Raw genomic sequence first — 24,083 nt, forward strand, 5'->3', positions numbered from 1 at the left:
CCTAATGTGTGCTTGTCACGTAAACACGTAAGTCGCATTTGTATCTTATTTCTTCTGGGAATCTGACGCCAGTGGCTACAGCTTCGATGTTTCGTTCGAAGGAGAGACACTGCAGTTAGCACTGAGCGAAAGAAGATATTTCGTTTTATCGCTGATTCTATCGTTTCAGCTTTCGAGTTCTATTTTTCTTGTCCTACGTTCCACACGAAGCCATTCGATAAATACAATTTTTGATCAATTTCGTTATCAGCAGCTCGCAACGCTTTTAAGTGTTTTATTTAAAATTTATTCGAACTAAAAAAATAAGACAATTTAAATAAACAAAGGACGAAAGAAATCCACTTAAATACCAGTTTTATTCACGCTATCGTTGTATTTTCTAATTTTTAAGTGTACGATATATCTTGAAACAATTTCCAGGATGCAATCCTGTTTCTCTTTCACAAAAAAAACGCGCCACTCGACAGAGGAGCTGCCGAGATAAAAACTGACGTCCACACATACGAGTGCAAAGGGTGAAGGTTTTTCTACGGGTTTCGCCTATTCTAAAAAACGTTTTAAAAAAAAGTTTCAGCTGTGGAGCGTGGTTGGAGAACCGACAGAAATTTATCGAATGACCCTATGTATATTCTCGATCGATTTTTACACGTACGTAGCCCAAGTATACACAGGAGCGTAAATATACGTAGCTATCCAGCAAAAAACTTTCCACTAACGAAAGTGACAAATGTGTATACCGATTGCGATAAGGTTTCATTCGTGGTCATTTCTCTCGGTGTATGATTAACTAGATTTAGGTCGATTCAGATCGTTTTATTCGACGTATCATTTCGTTCTATTCGACTGACTTGTGATTTCCTAAGGCTGCTCTAACACGATTTATTATACCAACGAACGTGTCTGCTTTTCAACGTTGATTAGGTACACCGGTTTTTATTTACGTTCGCAGTTAATTACCGCGAGGCGCGAGAATTTCGGGAATTTTTTCTTCCCCGAGAATCTATAGGAGAACCTTCACGACCAATCAAAAATACTTGATTTTTATACGTGACATTATGTCATACTGAGAGTTCCTTTCGTTTTAGAAGGAAACGACCGACGCACATTTTTCCTTTCGTATTATTTCGTTGAATCATGCTGCCACATATGCGTAATTGGATAAAATAATTTATAACGAAAAATGTGCATAACGAAAGAAACTAACGTATTCACCTAAATTAATTACTTCTTTCTACAGCCGCTAACTAAGACGATGAGAAATTTGAATATCGTTGCTATCGATAGAACGTCTATAAATAATCATCCGAATTTCCTAACGTTTCCTAACGAATACGTTTCTTGTGGTTTCCCAGGACGCCTGTGAGAGCCTCGTCATCGATCGTCGCCAGCACCGGCCAGTGTCTAAAATGACCGCCATCGAGCCAAGGTAATAACCATCGAAAACGCCATTGGAATAATACACGACACTCTGAAGACGCAGCAGTGTGTCCGCGCGCGAAGAGTGTCAAGGAAGGAAAAGATGAGAAGTGAGAGAAAAATGTGACAGAAGGAAGAAAGAAGAGATATTAAGAGAAAAAAAAAAAAAAAAAAACTCGTTCGATGAGAAAAGTAGGCGAAACTCGCGGTGTGTAAGTGTTCTGAAGAGATCGAGGCGAGGAACTGTTGGCTGGAAGATGCCTCGACCATCGAGGGATACTTACGGCGACCAGAAGCCGCCATATTCGTATATTTCGTTGACAGCGATGGCGATCTGGTCGTCGAGGGATAAGATGTTGCCTCTGGCTGAGATCTACAAGTTTATCGCCGATCGGTTCCCCTATTATCGCAAGGATACTCGCAGATGGCAGAACTCTCTCAGGCACAATTTGTCCTTCAACGACTGTTTCATCAAGGTACGTGGCTGTATCGAGTCGTGTGTTTGTTTCTGTTGCGTGGATTGCGCAGGCTGATGTAGCGTATTAATTCTTCTCACTGACCAGGTGTAGGTTTGTTTATTTTACCTTAAGCCGAATTTACACATTGGGAGAACGCGGCGGACGAAGGCTGCTTTCATCGATTGTGGTGCAGATTCGGCTTTAGCCGTACGCGCAACGGTTTGAAGAACTGGATTCGATAAATGAAATTTATGGAAAATGCGCGGAACTGCAGTTATTTTCGACAGAGCGTAAATTGGTTAGAATATTAGAAATGGGAATTACAAGTCGCCAGAGGGCGACTGTTGCTTGCTTCGCGCGGGATATCGTGCACGACGAAGCTTCCCTTTAACAGTTAATACGCGATAAAACGACTGGCATCTATAAACGTCGATCATTATGGGGTAGCTCTGGTGTTTTTATCTGCGCGTAAATTCAGCAGAAACGTCGCGCTTCTTGATTAAGAGCCAATTACTTTGATTTCGTAGCTATCGAAACGACGCGTTCTTTTATTATAATAACAGGGTTGCGTACCTATTACGAGGAAGAAAAACAGTTTTCGATTTTTCTCGTGCAAAATCAACAAAAATGAAAAAGAGAAAGAGGAGGAAAGACGACAAGCGTCGACAAAGTGTGCCATGTTTTATAGAAGACACGTCACAGACTCTATGGGATACGATGTCATATTGGCTAATTTCTCTTTCGTATTTTTTTTTTTTTTTTTTTTTTTTTTAGCAAGGAAACGCGTAAACACTTTGACGCCACGGGAGTATTTTTATCATTCAAAGCATATAACGACAAAATAGTCATAAATTGATGATGTAAGACAACATTCTTCCCCAATGGACCGTTTATCTTATTGGCGCCTTGGTAACAACAGTTGATAGCGACATATCATGACAAGGCTTCGTTTATATCAACAAATCATTCGCTTTCGTTATTCCGTCGTAAGCAAAACGTGCAGAATATATTGCCGAAACGTGTAGAAGATATTAGTAAACAGTGTTATGATTATTTTTATGGTTTCGACGAAACATTCGGCTGAAATGGTAGAGGTCCGCAAAGAAAATTATGTCTGCGATAAACCAATGGTAGTGGTAGATTACAAGAGAGGAAAACGTGCTATAGACTTATCAGATCAAACGATAGCATATTCTACACCACGTAGAAGAACCCTCAAGTGGTATATAAAATTAGCTTTAGAGTTATTGTTAAATACATCAATTTCAAACGCCATGATACTCTCTAAACAAGCAACAAAAACAAAAATCCAGGTATCAGATTTTAGAATGGCACTGGCAATGCACCTTACACAGTGCCATTCACCAGAGCAGTCAAATATACTTATTCGACAAAGATTGCCGCACGAAATGCAGAAGAAAGAAGGGCAAGCGTAGCTGGTACGAAAATTTTGCAGAGAGTGGTATAAAAAAATGTTAAACAATTAGGATGAAAAATTGCTAAGAATCGGAGGAAAAAGGTGACCATCTATCGTCCAGATTGTATGGATGAGCCACATTTATGTTTAAAGTGTTTTAACACAGTGCACCGTTAGATGCAACATTTCTTCTCATTTTTTTTATCGATGTTCTAATAAAAATGTTTAATCGTTCAATGGGACGTTCTTCATTTCAAAGTATCTTCTATTTATCGGTTATATTCAAAATACCCTAACTGTCAATTTTCGTTCAATTTTTACAATTGCAAGAAGTGGAAGCGCTCCGGTCACCGATGACCACCGTGGCGTCGCAGGAGAAACCGTGATGGGCCATATACAGGGTGGTCGGTAACTGACGGTACAAGCGGACAGGGGGGTGATTCTACGTGAAAAAAGAAGTCGAAAATATAGAATAAAATCTTTTTCTTTTTTTTTTTAATTTTTCCATCGAGACAACGATCCACAGTGAGATGCGTTATAACGAGACGCGATAAAGTGCACGCGTACCGAGCGAACATTCAAAGTCGATTTTCTCGAAAACGAAGCCTCGAACGAAAAATTTTTATTCTATATTTTCGACTTGTTTTTTCGCGTAGAATCACCCCCTTTCCGCTTGTACCACCAGTTACCAACCACTCTGTATGAGCCACGTGACAGTCAAAGTGTTCAACAACGAAATAGATATTTACTTTGTTCCTATCTGCGTTACGCCTGTGATAAACAATTACGTCTCGAGTAAATACGCCAAATTCGAATGCAATTTTTCCTGTAGCTGTTGCTTTGATGCTTCACAGACACGACAGCGTGATACGTACAGCGACAGTCGAGCAGACACTAACTTGTTTTCCCAGGCTCGCAAACAAAGCTACAACAAAACGCAACATATACAGTATACAGTTCTCTTTCTCCGATCGGAAAATATTACAAGCGTGGCGAATCCTTGCGCCTGTGGCGTCTGTCCTGAATTTGCTCCAAGGAGTTTGCTGTACTCGGCTCGTCTAGTCGAACGTAAAAGGTTGTTGCTTCGAGCGGTAACAATTACGAATTTTAAGAAGAAAAAACAAAAGAAAGGACAATTCATGGAAGATAGTGGTGGTAAGGCGAGGAAACCTTTGGTAAAGCAATTGTTTTCTGCCTGGTAACCGTGAGATCAAAGCGTAGATAAAAGAAGAGGAGACATGATTAATGGAACTTGATTCTCCTTTCCTAGTTCAAACGATTGTTCGTATAGTTGTAACGCGAACGTACGGAAGTCGACTATTACAGTCTTCGTTTTTCTTTACTTAGACAACAGAAATATAAGGAAAAAAAAAAAAAAAAAAAAAAAAAAAAAAAAAAAAAAAAAAAAAAAAAAAAAAAAATAGAACGCGACGTAAAGAAAAAAGAAGAGAATTATTTGAACTTGAAAAAGCGTCTTTGATTTTATTTTTTTAATTGAATTGATGAAAAAAAGGGGAGAAAAACAGAGGAAAGAAAACGCGACCACGTGGAATAAAATACGTTTTACGAGATTTTGTTGGCGTAGGAAGATGCGATCGTGTTGCTAATTAGATGTTACAAATGAAACGACGTGTACACCAGACATTGCGTAGATCTGTATCTGACTACGCATCCGTTTTGTTCGCTCGCGTATTAAAAGATAACACACCGGCAATCTTGTCTTCTTCTTCGCGCTTTTTATCGCGCCAACAGCCCATTAAATTCCAAGGATACAGTTAACTATGATTAATGATTTAGGAAAAATGAGGAAGAAATCTCTTAAGGAAAATATTTCTTCGTTATTTATGTATTATTATATCGCTATACGAGAAAATATCGCATAAACGATCGTTTGAGATCTCCGTAATCTAATCGGCGGCAACATTCCTAAGCTTTCATTTTCCAAATCACGTACAACGTCTAATCCACTTTGGATCCGTTTTTCTACATTCTTTCATACGTACCTGTGTACGTATATGTTCAAACATCGTATCTTACCCGTACATGTTGGACAAAACACTCTTTTTTTTATTGCAACACATTGCCAATATCAAGCGGCAGCAAACGTTTCTACGGACGTTGCAGCATAATCTTCTTCGAAACATAGTATTGCCTTGGCGACTAAGTGATCGCGGATTTTGTCAATACCACCTACTGACAAAACCCGCAATCACTTAGTTACCGACCCAATAGATACTTACGTGGTGGTATGTTGAAACAAAAGCCGAGCGACATTTACCGATCGACAAACGATTCTGTTAAACACTTTATCGACCGCTAACGATTCAACAGCATACGCACGTCCGACCGGCATCTCAGGCGCAGATTCTCCCTGGCGCCGGCTCTGTTTCGGTTCAGACTCTCCGATACCATTCTTTTCGTTCATCGCGAACGGTACGTTTTTCAGATTGGTATAAAACTGTGTGGAGCTTACAATGCAACGCAATTGACGCAACCGAGCAAGGTACCTTAGTACTAAATAACAAATTACTGCTCAAATAATGGGAAAGATTGTCGACGACAAAAAGCCGATTAATCGGCTATCGGTCGGAAATCGTCGACGATAAAAAGCCGATTAATAGGCTAGTGTGTTAATGTCTACTGGATAAACTCTGAGTTATGATAGCTCTTTCCCCTAATTACCTTATCCTATGGGGTATTTTCTATTGAAAGAAAAGGAAAAAAAATGAACAGATGAGATTGGCGAAACGATTATGATCTCAGGTAGAATTAAACTACAATTATCGACAGATTAAATGGACAATTGTGAAATAATATTTTCTTGCCAAACTTCTAGTAGACTACCAACCTTCGACCATCGCTCTGCTCTTTGTTAACTCCGCTGCGTTTTCACTCATTTTCCACCCAATGGTATCTCGTAAGGTTGAAAAATATTTGAGATTCGAACGAGGAAAGGTCGTTGCCAGTATACAGCTCGTCCCAATTCTACGGCAAATATTTTCCTCAAACGCTGCGAACTCTTCTCGTTGCCGAGACGAGAGGAAAATTAATGAAAATGAAAATTCGTTGAAGAAACTTGGTCGCACGTATCGAATGTAATTGCAACACGAGGATTGTACATGGCGCGATCCTCTGAAGCCAGAACTATCGAACGAATCACGGAAGCAACCGAAAAACGAAGACGAGGAACGAAGAAGGAAGAGCAAAAGGAAGCAGTGGATCCTGGACATTAACTCGATCGTGTTTCTCAGCGATTTGGGTCGAGGCAGGTGCGAAACAGATGGTCGAGAGAAATATAACAGAAACGAAGAGGGAGACTTGTCCTACAACGTTATTTAACACGGCCTCAACACACAGCGACAAAAATAAAAAGAAGATCGGCTCGTTTTATCTCGGCGAATTCGAACGATCGTTTTCCGCCTTCCGATCGTTCTTCAGAGATTTCGTTAATGAGAATTCGTCATCTAAACGGTCAATTTCGCCAGACCTTTTTTCTATTTCTTGTAGAGTAGAAGCTACATGGGTCGTAAGATCGGGATTCTTCTTCTACCACGGACTAATCGCGTTAGTTTTCTGACGAGCTGTTTTATAATAGGCAATAGATTTACATATTTTGTATCGATAGTTTATCGAATCAGTCGCTCAACTTCTTTGCTTGCGCTCGTAAAATAAATTTCCATAAAAATTCCTCGTCTGTAATAAATATGCAAATGTAGCCTCTTTTTAGCTCTCCGTCACTATTTCATTTCTCGAACGATCAAATATTTGAAGTCTCCAAGTGTTTTCATTCCTTAAATAGCTGACGTTACGTTATACAGCCTGTTACCGAAATCAAATCTTATATTATTCTTTTTATTGTATTATTCTTATTATTATTCTTGCGTTAGGCTTTCGTAAGTTTGCGTAACAAGCGAGCTACAAATATACGTAAAAGGTCAAATGTAAGTAACAAAGGTAATTAGAAAAAATATGGAAAAATATACAGGGTGGTTGGTAACTGGTGGTACAAGCGGAAAGGGGGTGATTCTACGCGAAAAAACAAGTCGAAAATATAGAATAAAAATTTTTCGTTCGAGGCTTTGATTTCGAGAAAATCGATTTTGAATTGTCGTTCGGTACGCGTGCACTTTATAACGGATCTCACTGTAGATCGTTGTCTCGATGGAAAAATTAAAAAAAATTTTTATTCTATATTTTCGACTTCTTTTTTCGCGTAGAATCACCCCCCTCCCGCTTGTACCACCACTTACCGACCACCCTGTATAATGTTCCTTGCTGCAACATCGACTTCTGTTCTATGTCTTTCAGTCTTGTTCCTCATTTCCTAATATCTAATTTACATTGCATCGTTTTAAACGTAGGTATGCTATCTCGGTACTTTAAACAAATTACTCTAATTTTCACTGCGCTCTGTACGAACTTCTTTTTACGCTTCTTTTTACATTCTCTTCAAACTTCACTGTCATAACTTTCCTGTTCTTTTTATTTGTATATATCTCTGGTTTGGATTTGCCGCACACTGAACAGTGTCTCAGCACGTGTTCGGTCGATTCTGGCTTTTTCCTGCCACATATTTCCCATAGTTCTGCCTCATTGATATACAGGGTGGTTGGTAACTGGTGGTACAAGCGGAAAGGGGGTGATTCTACGTGAAAAAAGAAGTCGAAAATATAGAATAAGAATTTTTTTTTTTAATTTTTCCATCGAGACAACGATCTCGAAATTGTTGAGTGGGATGCGTTATAACGAGACGCGATAAAGTGCACGCGTACCGAGCGGAAATTCAAAGTCGATTTTCTCGAAAACGAAGCCTTGAACGAAAAATTTTTATTCTATATTTTCGACTTCTTTTTTCACGTAGAATCACCCCCTTTCCGCTTGTACCAACCACCCTATATACAAAGCTTCTTTTTTTTTCCTGATTTTCAACTGTTTCTTTCTGCCACTTTTATTCTTTCGAATATAGTTTTCTATTCACTCCACTTAGCTCTTTTAGCTGTTTGCAATTGCGATTGTACGAGGAATTTGCTTGATAGCTTTCTGCGATAAACCAGCAGGCGATATTTTTAATCGAACGACGAAGGAGAACGAGGAACAGAGGAGCACGAAGTGGTAACGCAATTTTCTGAGATGTCTCGACATGGACAGCGCATTTAAATAAATTTACGAACGATTCGACAAACTGTCGATACAAAATACAAGTAAAAACGTACCTGTATGTGTATGCCGTTTCATTTCGAAAATTATTTCGAAAGAAAGTGGCAAATATTCTTTTAGGAAGAATTCTCTACTTTGATTCTATAATTTTCCTTATTTCGACTGTGAGTTCGTTATAAATACGAACGTGGTAAAAATCTGCTTACAAGGCGACTGGTTCCGCTTGATTTCACTGGCCGATGCTCATGATCCGAGTGTAGATACATTTTATCGTTGAACAGGTGCAACATCGACATTCGCATCGGCCATAAATCAAACGAGGTACGAGGTCATTTTTATGATAATTCCCCGGTAATTTCAATTTGCACGAAGATACTCGTACGATGCTTGAAATTTCAAGTTGTTTTCGAGTGTCCAGGTGAAATATGGTGGTCAGTTTTTAAGTACAACATCATCGGTCGCGAGTAGTAATTTCGGGGACATAAAAGCGAAGTAGAAATACGATGCGAGAGATAATGTACGTTGGTAGTGGTGAAAATTGAATTTTGCCCCGGCACTTGTATTTTAATTGTTTATATAAAAATATACATTTTCCTGAAATTATATCGCCACGTAATATAAATTCGTCTTGTACGATATGTATAAAAAGAAAACTAGGTACGTTAGCGTCCAATGTTTGCTGTGAAGCCGAGAAATCTTAAACGCCAAGTTACAAGGTCGTTTAATTTCATACAATTTTTATACAAAAATATACAGGCTGGTTGGTAACTGGTGGTACAAACGGAAAGGAGGTTAGGTTGGGGTTAGGTTGGGATTAGGTTGGGTTCTACGTTGGGTGCTACGTTAGTTGGATTCTACGCGAAAAAAGAAGTCGAAAATATAGAATACAAATTTTCCGTTTGAGGCTTTGTTTTCGAGAAAATCGACTTTGAATGTTCGCTCGGTACGCGTGCACTTTAGAACGGATCTCACTGTAGATCGTTGTCTCGATGGAAAAATTAAAAAAAAAATTTTATTCTATATTTTCGACTTCTTTTTTCGCGTAGAATTACCAATTACCAACCACCCTGTATAAAGGATTATACATATTCAACGTAGAATGTATTAGGTTGTCGAAGAAATTTCTCTTTCGCAAACGTGTCTTTTACAACAGTGCACGCCACCTTCATGGAAACGTGAAACCAAATCTGTGAAATATCGCGGTGTTTATCTGAACGGAATAAAAATTAATTCGGCAAAATAATATAAAAGTCTATTAATAGCTCATAAAACGAAAGAAACTTTTTCGAACAACCTGATATATTTAAAAATAGGATGAATTTACGTTAGAATCCGATATATGCGAGGACCAGTTTCACCTCAGTTTCCTCTTTTATTCTATAGCAAAGCAAATGTATTTTTAATCGCGCGTTGAATTAAAATAACACGGGTACAAGTAATCGCATATATACACAGTTATTTCAGTAATCATAAATTACAGACGATAATTACGATATCACCGTCGCTATTATTCCTTTTGATACATTGCTTTATTATACCACATTTTTCATCTAGTATTCCGTTATACTTTAACTCAAGCAGAATAATAGCTCAAGCTTTTACACTACGTTGCACGCTGCGCTCTTTTTTGCCAGATATAATAGCTCGTGTTAAAGGAACGAAGAACGAAGATATGAATTGCAAATGTATCGTCAGATGTAACGTATTTGATAACGAAATAAAGAAGAAAAAAAAGAGGAAGGATGTTAAACAGTAAAGAGTGTATTGATAGAATGTTAAAAAAAAAAAAAAAGAAATCGAAGATTTTAATGGAACAATAAAATGGAAGTTCCAGTATGGGAATTAATGAGGTCACGTAACTGTTCGGACGAGGGAATTTTTCGCTAATAGAAACCACGCGCCTTTTTATATTTCAAAATCGATAATACAAGAACAATCGTAAAGAATACGATATAACGTAAAATAGCGTAAAATGCTTTCTAAGTTATCTACAAATTCTACCTGCTTGTTACCGCTCAAGTCAAATTTCCTTAATATATTGAACTACGTTAAATTATAGCCTGTTTGCACGACAGATCATTTTTTAAGTCGTCTTCGAAATGTCATAAATAATTCAAAATAAGCTTTGTCATCGTCATTTTCATCCTATCCATCTCCTCCTTTCCAACATCACAAATGAAATTATCGATGATAATATTTGCCCAAATTTCAAAAACATTTTCGCATAATATATATATATATATATATATATATATATATATATATATATATATATATATATATATATATATATATATATATATATATATATACACACATATCTTGAAACAGTCGAGTAATTTTCATTTACGCGTTTCTGTTCTTTATTGCCGTTCTAAGAAAGCTATTACTATACAGCAGACCGTGGGTATGTATTTCACAATCCCATTCAAGTTTTTCCACTTGTTGAAACACTTGTGTAATTTTCAATTACAAGTTCCTGTTTTTCATGTTCATTAATTATACATCTTCCGACGTTGTAGGTTTTTGCGATTTTTCAAACACCTCCGCGCCTTTTTCCAACTTTCCAAGTATATTTGGATTTTTTTCCATTTTTTTCTTTCCTCACAACGCTCGATACAACGTGTGTTCGCTCTGATTTCACTATACGCAAGATACGTATTAACGTGTGCAATATTCATTCAGCTTCGTATTAACACTTTACCGACCGCTAGCGATTCAACAGCATACGCACGTCCGACCGGCATCTCAGGCGCGGATTCTCCCTGACGCCGGCTCTGTTTCGGTTCAGACTCTCCAATACCATTCTTTTCGTTCATCGCGAACGGTAAGTTTTTCAAATTGGTATAAAACCGTGGGAGCTTATAAAGCAACGCAACTGACGCAACCGAGCAAGGTACCTTATTACTACTATAACAAATTACTGCTCAAATAATGAGAAAATTGTCGGTGACAAAAAACCGATTAATAGGCTATCGGTCGATGAGCGTCGGCGACAAAAAGTCGATTAATAGGCTATCGGTTGGTAAGCGTCGATGACAAAAACGATTAATAGGTTATCAGTCGGTAAAGTGTTAAAGTAGGACAGAGCCACCTTTACCCGAACATTGAAACGTTCGAACGTTCTATCATAGGCGCGTAACATTTTCCACTAACCTAAACCTTTCTCCGTTTCAAATATGTACAAACTTTATCAGCGTTCATACGCCATGTGCTCGTTCCTTTATTCGACCGAGTGAACTTTCATTATGAGAGTTTAGTATGAAACTAATAGCGTTGCAACTACCGGAACAAGATACGATATAATTAAAACACTGGCAGGTGGCGTAACTGCGACACGGTGTTGGAAAAACCATACGATAACAAACGAAAACGTCGTATTGAAAATTATCCAAAGCACGTAGATTTCTTCGATGCTGTGGACAGCATCGGATATATTGGGTTGGCAACTAAGTGATTGCAGGTTTTGTTATTAGGTGGTATCGGCAAAATCCGCAATCACTTAGTTGCCAAGCGAATATTAAACGTACTGATGCAATGAAACGGTGTCGTTACGACGAACACGATAAAAATGTTAACGAAGAGGTGGCTTTTCACGCTGAAGTATTCGGGGCATTCGAAAGAGGACTTAGATGGTTCTAATTACGAAAAGCATGTAACTCTATGCGGTAATTTATGCGGAAAAGAATTATGTGAATTTTGGAGGTTAGCAGCCAAGAAGATACGAAATCCATAGATATTTGAAGAATCTGGTAATCGATCTTAATTTATATTTGAATAAATGAAATTTCATATGGAAAGAGTGTATTCTATCTTAGTAATTAAATAATAGGAAATTAATACAAATTTATAAAGAGAACATATAACAAAGCTGATTTTTATTATTACGAATAATAATACTTTAAATAATATTTGAAAAAATTCCTGTTAATTTTCCTGTTAAGAATCTAGAAATTCAGAAGTGGTTAAATTTCAGAATTCTAACGCGTAACATTGAACATTTTCCCTCGTTGAAACATCGCTGGACATGTCGACGTAGCAGATAGCGAGGCAATTATATTTCACTTGCTTTTTTTATAGTCGATGTTCATCGATAAGAGACGCGTAAATTAGACGGAACGTATTACGGTTTCTTTATTTGCAAAAGCATGTCGAAACAAATTGAATAGTGGCGTCATCAAATAAATCTTCACGCGGTGTGAGCATAATGAATGCAGCTGTCAATCAGCATAACTGACATTGCTAGTGACGAGCTCGAGTATTTTGCAAACGGGTTGAAACATTCACCAGATTCGAGTGCTCTTTCAATATTTCGATAAACAGAGGCAAAAACGGTAGACTTTTGTTTATCTCACACTGTCAGACGATATACGGCTGATACAATAGAAATTCATTGCTTCCTTCCCATTGTCTATGATTACTCGTCAAATAATAGCAGTTCACAATAAGATTCTTTCAAACCTTTATTTCTGCATACTTTAAATTTACATAAATACATAGATATTAGTCTACTGATTTAATTTCTCTCTCAACGATCACGTGCTCACCGCCTTTAGTTCAATATCTCGCTATTATTATTTCCACCTACTTAACATTTATACTGAACCTCCAACTCTACAGCTGCGGGACAATGAATCTATTAGTTTGGCAACTAAGTGATTGCGGATTTTATCATTAAGTGGTAATGACAAAATCCGCAATCACTTAGTTGCCAACCCAGTAATGGAATTCTAAGTTTCTTCTTTTGGCTCAAATTCCTTCGAGAAATGAACGCTTTGAGGTGTTTCGTATTGGAATATCGACTCGTAATTTGATCTCGCCACTCTTATTGTTTTTCTTGACAGCGTTCGGCACAGACTTCTGCGTGTAGCCGGCAAATACTACGAAAGACAGTTGTCTTCTGCGTGTCGTAGGATTATCAGTCCATAACTTGTTTGTTAACTTGTTGATTAACTTGTTGATCTTGGACCTGCATCATCGCAATGTAGAAGAATAACTCAATTCCTATTTGCTCATAAAGTATTCAATGGCTCTATAGACTGTGCTCAAATCGTCCAGAATTTCAATATCAATGTCCTTGCTAAAGACTTCAGACATTAAACACGATCTTATTCGTGCGTAGCCTGGCGATTATATTTTTCGATATACAGGGCGTCCCAGTTTTTCCCCCACAAACTTTACCAGCATATTTTGCAAGCAAAGTTAAGAAAGAGTGCTATATAAGCGTATAGGCCCTTGAATGTTTCGTCGACACAGCGTGAGCAGGCGTTGCCACAAAGTCTGATGTTCACTTGGTCGTTGATTTGCTGAAGCAGTCCGGCAATGGTGAAACTTCTATCACCGATGGACAAGTCAAGGAGAATCAATTCCTCGGTCGTGAAGATCATCAGATATGGATTCTTACTTGCGTCAGAAAGTTATATTGATACTGGTCAGGAGTTGACGCAAAGGATTCGTGGCGTTAACACTAATTTCACCATATTTAAACTTTATCGTATCGCTTCATAATGTAATATCGTGAAAATTAAGGATATCAACTTTTCCCGATTACTTACAATTTATTGATATTGAATTAAATATACAAACATAAATTGGACAGAAAACGATGTTTGTTTAACTGAAACTAAATGCGATACTCGTATCTATATCAAATAACTTTACAGTTATTTGGTCACTCTCGTCACAACGAATCTAACACTCTCTCCTTCTCTCTCTCTCTCTCTAGCAACTCGATCAATTCTCTCGACTCTACTCTTCGGTGTCTCGATCAACTCTGACTCTCGCAACACACACACTTTTCGACTCGCACACTCTAACCTTTCGGTCGTCCCAACTTGAAACACGAAACCGTCCTTCTGATCTAACGTTGTTTGATGTTTTTCTCACATCTCTGTAAGAACTAGGTGACTTTAGTCGCATAGGCGCTCTTAAATGTAAAAGAACCACAGAAGGACAACGTACATGGTTTTTTCTAATTTCAACCGACCTCTAATTTAAATTACTTTACGATATTACAATAGGTTTCAAATTTTCCTATTGTAATCACGGTAGTCGTGCTTTATTCCAGTGCTAATGAAATTTCATGTATTTATAAAAATTTTCATGCGTTACATATTAAGTATTGATTAGGATGCATGATTCCACCGAGATAGAACAATGAGATATGCAGGGTAACGAAATCAAAATAGCCTAAAACTTAAGTGATATGTACTTCTACAAACGAAAATACGGCGAAAATGATGGACAAAGATCATTACGTTTGGGACTTTGTTTATTAGATATTGACATTTGAAAATTAATCAAAATTCCCTTGTGAGTTGGCAATCCTCAAACTTCGCATCTTTCAACCGGTGTGCTGAAAGAACATGTGCAATATCTGATAATTTAGTCCATTGATCTCTTTTCCCTTAAATTGCAAGGTAAAAGCAGTAATCATCCGGCGTAAATATCTTGTCTCAATATAATGTAAAAGATATAATACAAGCGACCTCAAAAAGCCCTAAAAAGTGTTATTCTAGTCGAATATTTCGCAGTCCAAGTACCACACCAGAGCTGAACTTTTTAATGAAGCATTTAACACGATGTGCATTCGAGTCGACACGTACTGTCGCTCTATTGGGTTGGCAACTAAGTGATGCCAATGCCACCTAATGATAAAATCCACAATCATTTAGTTGCCAACCTAATAGTTCTTAACTGTAGTGTGTTCACTAATTGGTAAACAGAAGAAGCTGAGTTCAAAATTTGCCAAGTTATCATCGTATGAAGCGAGGACTTACAAGCAATCGAACGTTTGTTGCTTTCTAAGTAGAATTCTCATTATATTATCGTGAATTTGCATTCTTTATACCAACCAGACGTATGTAGATTGTTCGATTACAGTCTTTATATATACTTTTAGATTGTGTATGGTGTCGACTTGAATGCAGCATCTGAACTAAAAATCCTGAAATTATGAAAAGGTAGATATTTCTACTAGAATCTCGTAAAAGCAGCTATCGTACGAAATAAAAATCGCTGAGCGTTTTTTATGGTTATATAATATTTCTTTTCTTATTTTTCCTTAGAGAATGCTATCGATATAGTTTGGCGGAAAAAGTGGCATATCCTGTATTTTCTCAAACTTGCCGAGCAACTAACTTTTTGTATCGAACCTCGTCTTAATTCATGATTAAATCACAACTTGTGATTAAACGACGCAATAATGTATATTCTAATAGAGTTTTTCCCGTGTATAAATTGAAATTAAATTAGCTGAACGAAATTAAATTATACTGGCTGTCGTAAACTCTGGTATGCTCTATACATCTGGGCGACAAGGGGAAAAAACAGGGAGTGTCATAAAATAGCATTGGCGAGAAAATTAATATTTTCATCCACGTAAAGAAGAACCAACGTTCGATCAATTTAACTGTATTGTTCATAGAATAAATTTTATACGTCACTTGGTCATCATAAAAAAAAACAATGATATTTATCACAAAATATTCATCGTTTCTCTTTGTACTTTGTTCCAATACAAAATAGACATACTCCGTTTTTGATCACTGGGTATATACCAAATGTTGAATGCTATTTTGTCGAGACAGTTTGTGATTTGATAGGTAGTTTTGCAGTGCCAGTTATCATAAACAAAACGTGTTATAAAATAGTTTTCCTCCATACTCTCTTCATTTATCCTGCACGTTTCTTTCTCGGTTTCATTAAAGCAAGTAATTCTGATTAGTATTCACAAGAAGGTATTAATTTTCATGCGTTTGTTAATTTGCAACAGAGTGCAAACATACATATTGCGCGTACCTGCGCGTGAAATATTGTTTCCTCCAGATAGATACGAAACGTTCTACATATATGCATTTATGTTAATTAAATAGCCGCATGTACACGGTAAGCTCGCCTCTAACGAGTTACACCAGCGAATAGAAATCTGCATTATACGCTATTTCTTGTTTATATAACATTACACGCCTAGTGAAAAATGTGGTAATTCAGCATAGTGATGCGATACAAATCCTCGTGCATCATACCTGATTTGCCTCTTATTTTTTAACAAACTTATTCAAGTTAGTTTGGTTAATGGTATGTAATGCCCATTTTTGTCATTTGTACTTTTCCCTCTATATGGGAAAGAGATATTACCAGTCAGAATGTTCACCTTGACATAACGTGTTTCAAGGTCGCAGAAATATTCCGCATAATTAGCAAAAACTCTTCTGTTCTTTGAATAAACATAATCTCGAATAGGTAACGTTAACATGACTTGAATCATGTATGAATAAGGAGAGAACACACTGTGAGATAGCAAGTTGTTTGCTATTAATAAAATCCATAGTATCTTAATTCATCCCATGTTCATATTTTATTTAAAACTCGTTAACCATTTAATTTTAATAAATGAATTTCTTAATAGGGGAATTAAATGGTAATTGCTTGTGTGTTGCCACGTTCTTTGTATATAATTGGATATTGTCGGGTCGTGAGAGAATTCTTGATAATAATTTGTTAACAATGACCGAGGTTCCTTTTTATTTGAGGAAAAAATTCGTGAAACATCTTCAAACAATTCTCTGTATCCCGGAAACTTCTGGTTGCAGGTGCCACGGGGACCCCATCGACCTGGCAAGGGCGCGTACTGGGCTCTGCACCCGGCAGCGCTGTCCATGTTCGAGAACGGGTCCCTCCTTCGCCGTAGGAAGCGTTTCAAGCTGCACAAGCCCGACAAAGAGCTGCTAAAATCCGAGCTCCAAGCCCTGGCGTCCGCCATGCCACCTCCTCACTCCGAATCCTCGCCTGTACTATCGATAAACCCGAACGCACAAACCAGCAGCTTGACCGTTGCCAATCTGCATCGTCTTCGCGACGATTTGCTCCGCTGGGAGCTGCAAGAGCGTCGTCTAACGATGGCATCCGGTGGCAACAGTTCTCCAGGCTTTACGACACCGGAGACCAGCTCCAGCTATTACCTTCTGTCGCCAGAAGTTCGACAGAGACTCGCCGGCACCGACGAGATCCTCCGTGGTTATGAGAACAATTTGTTGCAAACCGGAAGCTGGAGCTTCCCCGGGTTCCAGGTGTCTCCGTACGTCTCTCAGCTGTCCTACTTTCAGACAGACATTCCAGAGAGCAGGCAAATCTGCGCTGGAACCACGGAGACCAGTGTTCCCGAAAAGACTGACTCGAGGGTCTTCCTGGAGACCACGAGAGGCTCCACTGTCGAGTCCACCGACAGTAAAGTTCGTTGTCCCGTGTTGGAGGCTGGTATCTCCAGTCAGACGAGCATCCAACCCGAACAGAAGAAGAAGAAGAAACCGTTCACCATCGAAAATATCATTGCGCCCGACGATGAACAGATTTCTAGTAATTCGGAAGACGAGAAGAGGTCTTCCGGTCATCTTCTGGTTCCCAGGCCGCTTTATGCGGGTTTTTCGTTTGGTCTCACTGCTAACAAGGTTCCGTACGAGACGGCTACTTGAATTTACTAGATCAACGTGCGTCTAGTGGATGATTCGAACGGGGACCCTAGTAGCGCGACGATCGCCGCTTGGCGACGCTAGTGGTCATTCTTGTGACTATGACTGGCGAATCGTTCATCCTGTTCCTGAGTTTTCCCGTGTTTTTGCGACGAAGTTTTGGAAGAAAAGGCTTCTGGTGGTGATAAGCTCGGAAATTTCATTAAAAAATTGTAATATTGCTTTGTGTTCTTTCCCCTCTTGTTTCTTTTAGAAAATTCGCAACATTTTCGCGTCAATTTTGTTTGAAACAGACATAGTTGATTTTGAAGTGGAAATTAATTTATTAATTGTGTTATGTATTCATTTTTTCGAAAATTATTGGTGCTACAGTTTTTGCAGTGGAATGACTTTAAGTCTGAAATCGAGCAAGTGAGTTAGCGTGGTTCGAGTGACGCTTAAAAGTGAAGATAAATATCTGAATGTAGCAGAATTGTGGAACTGGTATTATTTGTGCTTTTTAATTAACTAGAAGTGCTTTACGCGTCGTTTGAGCAAAATCGTCGTAGCGATCAGACTAATGAGGTATTTTATTAAAATTAAACGTTTATATGCACGTTAGTAAGAACTTTTGAAATGATTCTTAATCTATGTAACTTATCTAAATTCTTGTTATGGATTATTAATATTCGACTGGTTAATTAGAAACAATGGATAAACTAATTGAATAGGCAAAGTAAGAGGTTACTTTCTAAAGAAATATGTGAAAATTTTGAAAGTTATAAATGTACAATAAACTCGTATAGATATTGGTCGCTATTTAACGATTTTTAAAACACTCTTCGAAATTGGAAACTACAGTAGATGATGTAATTTATTTCCATGAGAAGATAAGTGTCTCGATTTAAATATTCAAACGAAATTGCTTATGTAACGAGAAATTATATCAAAGAAGTTTGAAATTCATTTTTCAGATCTGTTTTCTTATTTGTTGAAAGTAAATTACATTTATTTTAGATTCATGTGACTGTTTCAAATAACAATATTTTTATCAGATTTCCAGACTTAAAACATATATCAAATTCAAATATATCTGTAAAACAAAATTATATCAATGTGACGCATTTAAATGTTTAAAAATTAATGTTTAGATCAGTGACTCGTTTTATCAGGGCGCTACCAATAGTCTTTTCTTTCCCTTTTCAATGGAACTTAAAAGTTTCTTGGAGTGAGAAATATTTGAAGAGATAATGGAAGTGAACGTATCAATATTAAACGTAATTTAACGAAAATGATAAAATCGATTAGTGATAAAGCAAAGGAATGCAATATGGTGTTCGATAATTATTTAACAAATTAGATAATTAAAATAAGTGATTATTGAACTGTGTAGTGTTTTTGTTTACGGGTTGGTTACCCTGCGTGTAACTGCGTCATGTGCAGTGAAAATATATTTTTTTGGCTCATGTAATATAACATTCCACTATGTTACTTAAAGAATAAAGAAGTAAAAAGAAATTTGAGAATCAAAAGAAATACAAACTTTATATTTTTTCTAGGTTTTTAAAATTTCTCTTACTCTTTTCTATTCTTCTTTTTCTAACCTAATTCTAACCTAGAAAAGAAAACTAATAATTAAGGGAAGAATATACGAAACAAAAAATTAGTGAATTAAGGAAATTTATCGCAATAATTATTTGGCAAAAATGAGCATAACTTGTTAAATAATTTTCGAACACCTTATAAATAACGATAAATCGAGCATAATAATATATTTAACGTTTAACAACGTATTTGCATTTAACAAGCAACGACATGGACATTTGCCTGTATATCATTGTAACATTTTGTATTCGTTTTACAACGAGGAATCTTATATAAACACAAGGAAGAAAAGAAGAGCATTAATTAACGAAATATGTATGTACATTGGTCTGCGAAGTTCTCGAAAGCATTTAAAAAAAGAATAAGAAAAGAAGATAACATTAAAGTAGCAAGTTGAAACGTACAATAAGGTGTTTTACAGGAACACGAAATACGATTTTAAGAGTAAAAGAAGAAATGTGTTCTAATGTAACACGAAATATCGTACTATTTAGAAAAACATTGAGAAGTATACCAATGTTAAGAATAAACAATAACTAGAGATGCTCGAGTGAAAGTATTAAAATTAGGAAGTACTCGAGTACGAGGAACTATTATACCTGACGGATACTTCAAAATACTTAATACATAACGATAATTAAGCGTGTAATTACAGGTTCTCGGTTCTTGCGAATAATTTAAAATAACCGAGAAAGTAAAAATTCCTTAGGGCTAGATATGTGTATCACGCGAGAACTGATCAAACAATATTAAGAATTCGAGTGAAATTAGAGTACAAGAAGTATTTATTAGACTAATATTTACTAAATATAAAATCGGGTTGAATAACATTCTGTTCCAATAAATGAAGCTTTGGCAAGTTTCGATAGACGCAAGTTTTCAAACAATTATTCACAAATTAACTGTACTTAAAAATCTAAAATAATCGAAGTCATAATTAATTTTTTAATAACTTTAACAAATAATAATACTACTCAATTACGTCTCTGTTATAATTTAACATCGATGAGATAGATATATCAATATTTAATTTTGAAAAGAAACAATGTTCTTAGTATTATTTGATCAAACCTCATATTTTGAAAACCACATACCTTCGAGCAACGGAAGTGTTCTTCAATATGGCCGAAGGAGGAACATTGAACGCGTGAGAATTGGCAACTTTGTAGCTCTTATATTCGTAGCTTCTAAAGCCGGCTCTGCACCTGACGAACGAACACGAACGAAGTATAGTGAATACGAATGAATGCAAATGGACATAAACGAAGGATATGTAAGTACTAAATACAGTCATTCACGAAAGTCTTTGAATACTTCATAAAAGAGATATTTTATTGAAATATGTTAATAAAAATATTAATACCAACTAATCAATATTAATGCAGATATTATTAATAAAATACATTTTTATTAAAATAAATTGTATCCTTGTATTGTGTTTGGCGATTACAGTAGCTTATGTATGTATGCATAGTCGCCCACACACAGTGACAAGACTAAAGTATTTCATCATCCTTCTTGGTACAAAATACAGTAACTTTACGAATAGATTTGGTAGAATTTTACTTCAATAAGAATAGCTTTGTTATTAAGTGTGACAATATTTTCGTAACAGCCTATAAACGCAAACAAATTTATTACTTACGAACGTAACTCATCTTCGATTCCTCTCTATTCACTAACATTTGATCTCGCACTTTGATTTCTCACTATCACCAGCAACGAAAAACTGTGTTAACTGAAGATTCAAGTATTTTATTCACACTACACCGACACGAATGAATAATCTTTGATATGTCAAAAATTATAATTACATTATTATATGTGTACGCATTGAATAAAACGACTGCTAGAAAAGCTTCTAAGTGAACTGCTGCGTGATGCGCAAGATAATTTTTTAGAGCGTCTTTTGCGCAACGCACTGCGCTTCAGATCAGAGAAAAAGGAATATCGATAATCGATATTAAAGCAAGTTTAGTTAGTGCGAGGAAGTTTAACGACATCGTGTTGCGAATTTGTCAATGTTACGTATTTGTTAACGTTAAGTATTTTTTAACAAACTTGTTGTGTTTTATCGTTCACGTTAGTTCGTGCTCGTTCGTGATGTGTAAATCTGACTTTATCGTCACGCTCTATCGTCCATTATACATAATGGCGGGCCTAGTTAACGTAACGTAAAATCTTCCGAAGCTCTCGATAAGGCGTTTCCTCTTCGATATCTGAAAGATAGGTAAAAGTTTTATTAGTGAGTTTTACGTATGTGCTTGGATGATTCGAAAAGAATTTTGTGATGTACGGCTTCTGGACCACAAGGAATTCTGGGTATGTAACATTCCAGTAAATCTTCTTTCGTTCGATGTAGTGTTCTCTATGTAATTATATGAACGAATATATGAACGAAATTTGAAAAGCTACAATGGCTACAGGAAGTATTGATAATAAACCCTTCTTCTATCAAGTCCTACATTTCATTCTCACGATATCACATTTCTGCAATCGTATGAGAATCGATTCATACGATTTGAAGTTTAATATATTTGTATCTAATTCGCCAGTATGTAAATGCTATTTATTAATTAATAAATACAATGTATCAATATTTTTTGTAGCCACTGTACTACATCAGTGATGAGTATTTCATTAAGCATTAAATACTTTGTTTTTCATCCACTGCAATTACCGCTTTAGTTTTAATTAATGGATTCTTTTATACATACGATCCGAAATTAAAAACTAAAAGACTAGTGGTAGTGTATCTTCAAAAATTGCTTTGACCAAACATAACCTCATTAATAGCTGTCCCCATTATATTTACTTAAAAACTGAGAACAAAAAGTTTGAACTTTGATATATTAAAAATTCAAAAAAGTGAATTATATTCGAAGGGGAAATTAATCGAATTAGAATCAATACTAAAAGTAATTGCCTTAATCGAAAATGTAGTTTCAGAAATATATTCGTGCTCTTGAAATAAACAAATCAGCACGTTTGCTTCTTCCGAAACAAAGAAAATCATTTTCGCTTCAAAATGATGCAAAACAATTTTTCATTAGTTCAACGGAGGTTTCACGATTAAAACAAATTTTATACGTTTTCCGTTTATATATTTATTTCGTTTCAATTTATGTAATTTCTGTATAACAGAAAAATGCGAGAAAATTTTATTTCACACGTTTCTCTTGCACTTTAACGCGACATGTAAGTAGCTGCCAATAGTTTCCCCGTTTAATTTTTATCAAGCGTTATTGCAAATAAAATTTTGCTTCTTGTCTTTGTTATTCAAGTTTAATTAATAATTCTAATTAATAGCGCAGATTGAAGATCAGGTATATATGTATATACTATATGTATAAGGAATATTCCTTCAAATTGTAACTATGAGTAACATAGACTGTTCTTTTTTCTTCTATTCTTAAATTAAAACAGAGGTTTCGATTGTTCTTTGTTAAGAACAGAGGTTATTTATAGACTTATGGTACGTAAATTCCGTTTAACGGGATCACGTGCGAATCCATTGAAAGGAAGTTCATCCATTGTGCGAACGTACTCGTAAATGATCTACAGGCGTAATATAATTAATGTACTCGATCGTACTTTCACGAAGATGCTCGTAAATGTAAACATTGCTTCGTGGTTAAATAAATTATTGTATATATATCTGGAAAATATTGTTCATTTTTTCAAGATCTCTCCAACACACGTATATAAGACACTACCTCCACTACCTTACGTTCCTAGAAGGCAAATATTACTTTCTCGACAAACTTCCTTTCAATCCTGCATGATCAAGCCAAAAATCAAATCCAATGTCAGAAACTAAAAATATAAAACGGACGACAAGTAAATGGCAAGAAATAAAATTAAGAAAGCAAAGACTGTAAGGATGTTAGATTGTTTTTGCAATGGACGATCGAGGCGCGAGATAATTAATATGGGAATAACCATAGCAGAACTATCGAAGGGGAAAGTCGTGAAGCGGTACGGCAGAGGAGGGAAAGAAAAAAGGAATTCTTTCTTTATGGCGTTTAATGGGATTCTTCGCACTTCGGCCGGTGCTCCGACAAAGGGCCAATTCTGGCTTGGGCCAAAGGGCCTCCTACCAAATTAGAAACCTCCGAATGATTTATCGGCCAGGGATATTAAATTAGAACGAATTTCGTGGTCGAAAGTAGCAAGCCCGTACTTCTTCCTTTAATAGCAATAATTGCCCGGACGCGAAACATTCGAAGCATCTTTGATACCTTATTTACACTCACCGTGAAATCTCTTGAAAACTGTTCCCTCATCTCCCGGAGATATATCATGCTCTTGAAGGAACAAGCGAATATACCGCAGTTATTCGCATTAATATTCGGGCACAGCATTATTTTTCCATTCGGTGCTTCCTATACGTTTACTTTCTAAACTTATACGTATAAGTTTCGCTTATTCCACGATTTACGAATATTCTAATTGGGCCATGTTGAATTTGGCCATGAATGGGCCATGAATTTTGTTTGAATATTTTAATAAAAAAAAAAAAAAAAATAAAGCAGCTTCATTTATATCGGGTATATTTTATTTCTTCTTGCTGTTTTACAG

At 36.5% G+C, this 24,083-nt stretch overlaps 1 protein-coding gene across 1 annotated transcript; it reads left to right on the forward strand.

Annotated features, from left to right (window-relative positions):
• The first annotated feature begins 1,512 nt into the window (after window positions 1-1,512).
• On the forward strand, window positions 1,513-23,130 carry LOC126874365 (forkhead box protein A2-A-like). The gene is made up of 2 exons (XM_050636308.1): window positions 1,513-1,892; window positions 17,043-23,130. The coding sequence occupies exons 1-2, from the start codon at window positions 1,674-1,676 to the stop codon at window positions 17,919-17,921; spliced, it is 1,098 nt and encodes a 365-aa protein (XP_050492265.1). The 5' UTR covers window positions 1,513-1,673; the 3' UTR covers window positions 17,922-23,130.
• Window positions 23,131-24,083: the final 953 nt, after the last annotated feature.

The sequence above is a fragment of the Bombus huntii genome, chromosome 16 (genome assembly GCF_024542735.1).
Source record: "Bombus huntii isolate Logan2020A chromosome 16, iyBomHunt1.1, whole genome shotgun sequence".
Taxonomy (NCBI): Eukaryota; Metazoa; Arthropoda; class Insecta; order Hymenoptera; family Apidae; genus Bombus; species Bombus huntii.

Coding starts and splice junctions, on each gene's coding strand:
- LOC126874365 (XM_050636308.1), top strand. CDS start 1,674: ATGCCTCGACCATCGAGGGATACTTACGGCGACCAGAAGCCGCCATAT. Junction 1,893..17,042: donor TCAACGACTGTTTCATCAAG/GTACGTGGCTGT, acceptor TTCTGGTTGCAG/GTGCCACGGGGACCCCATCG.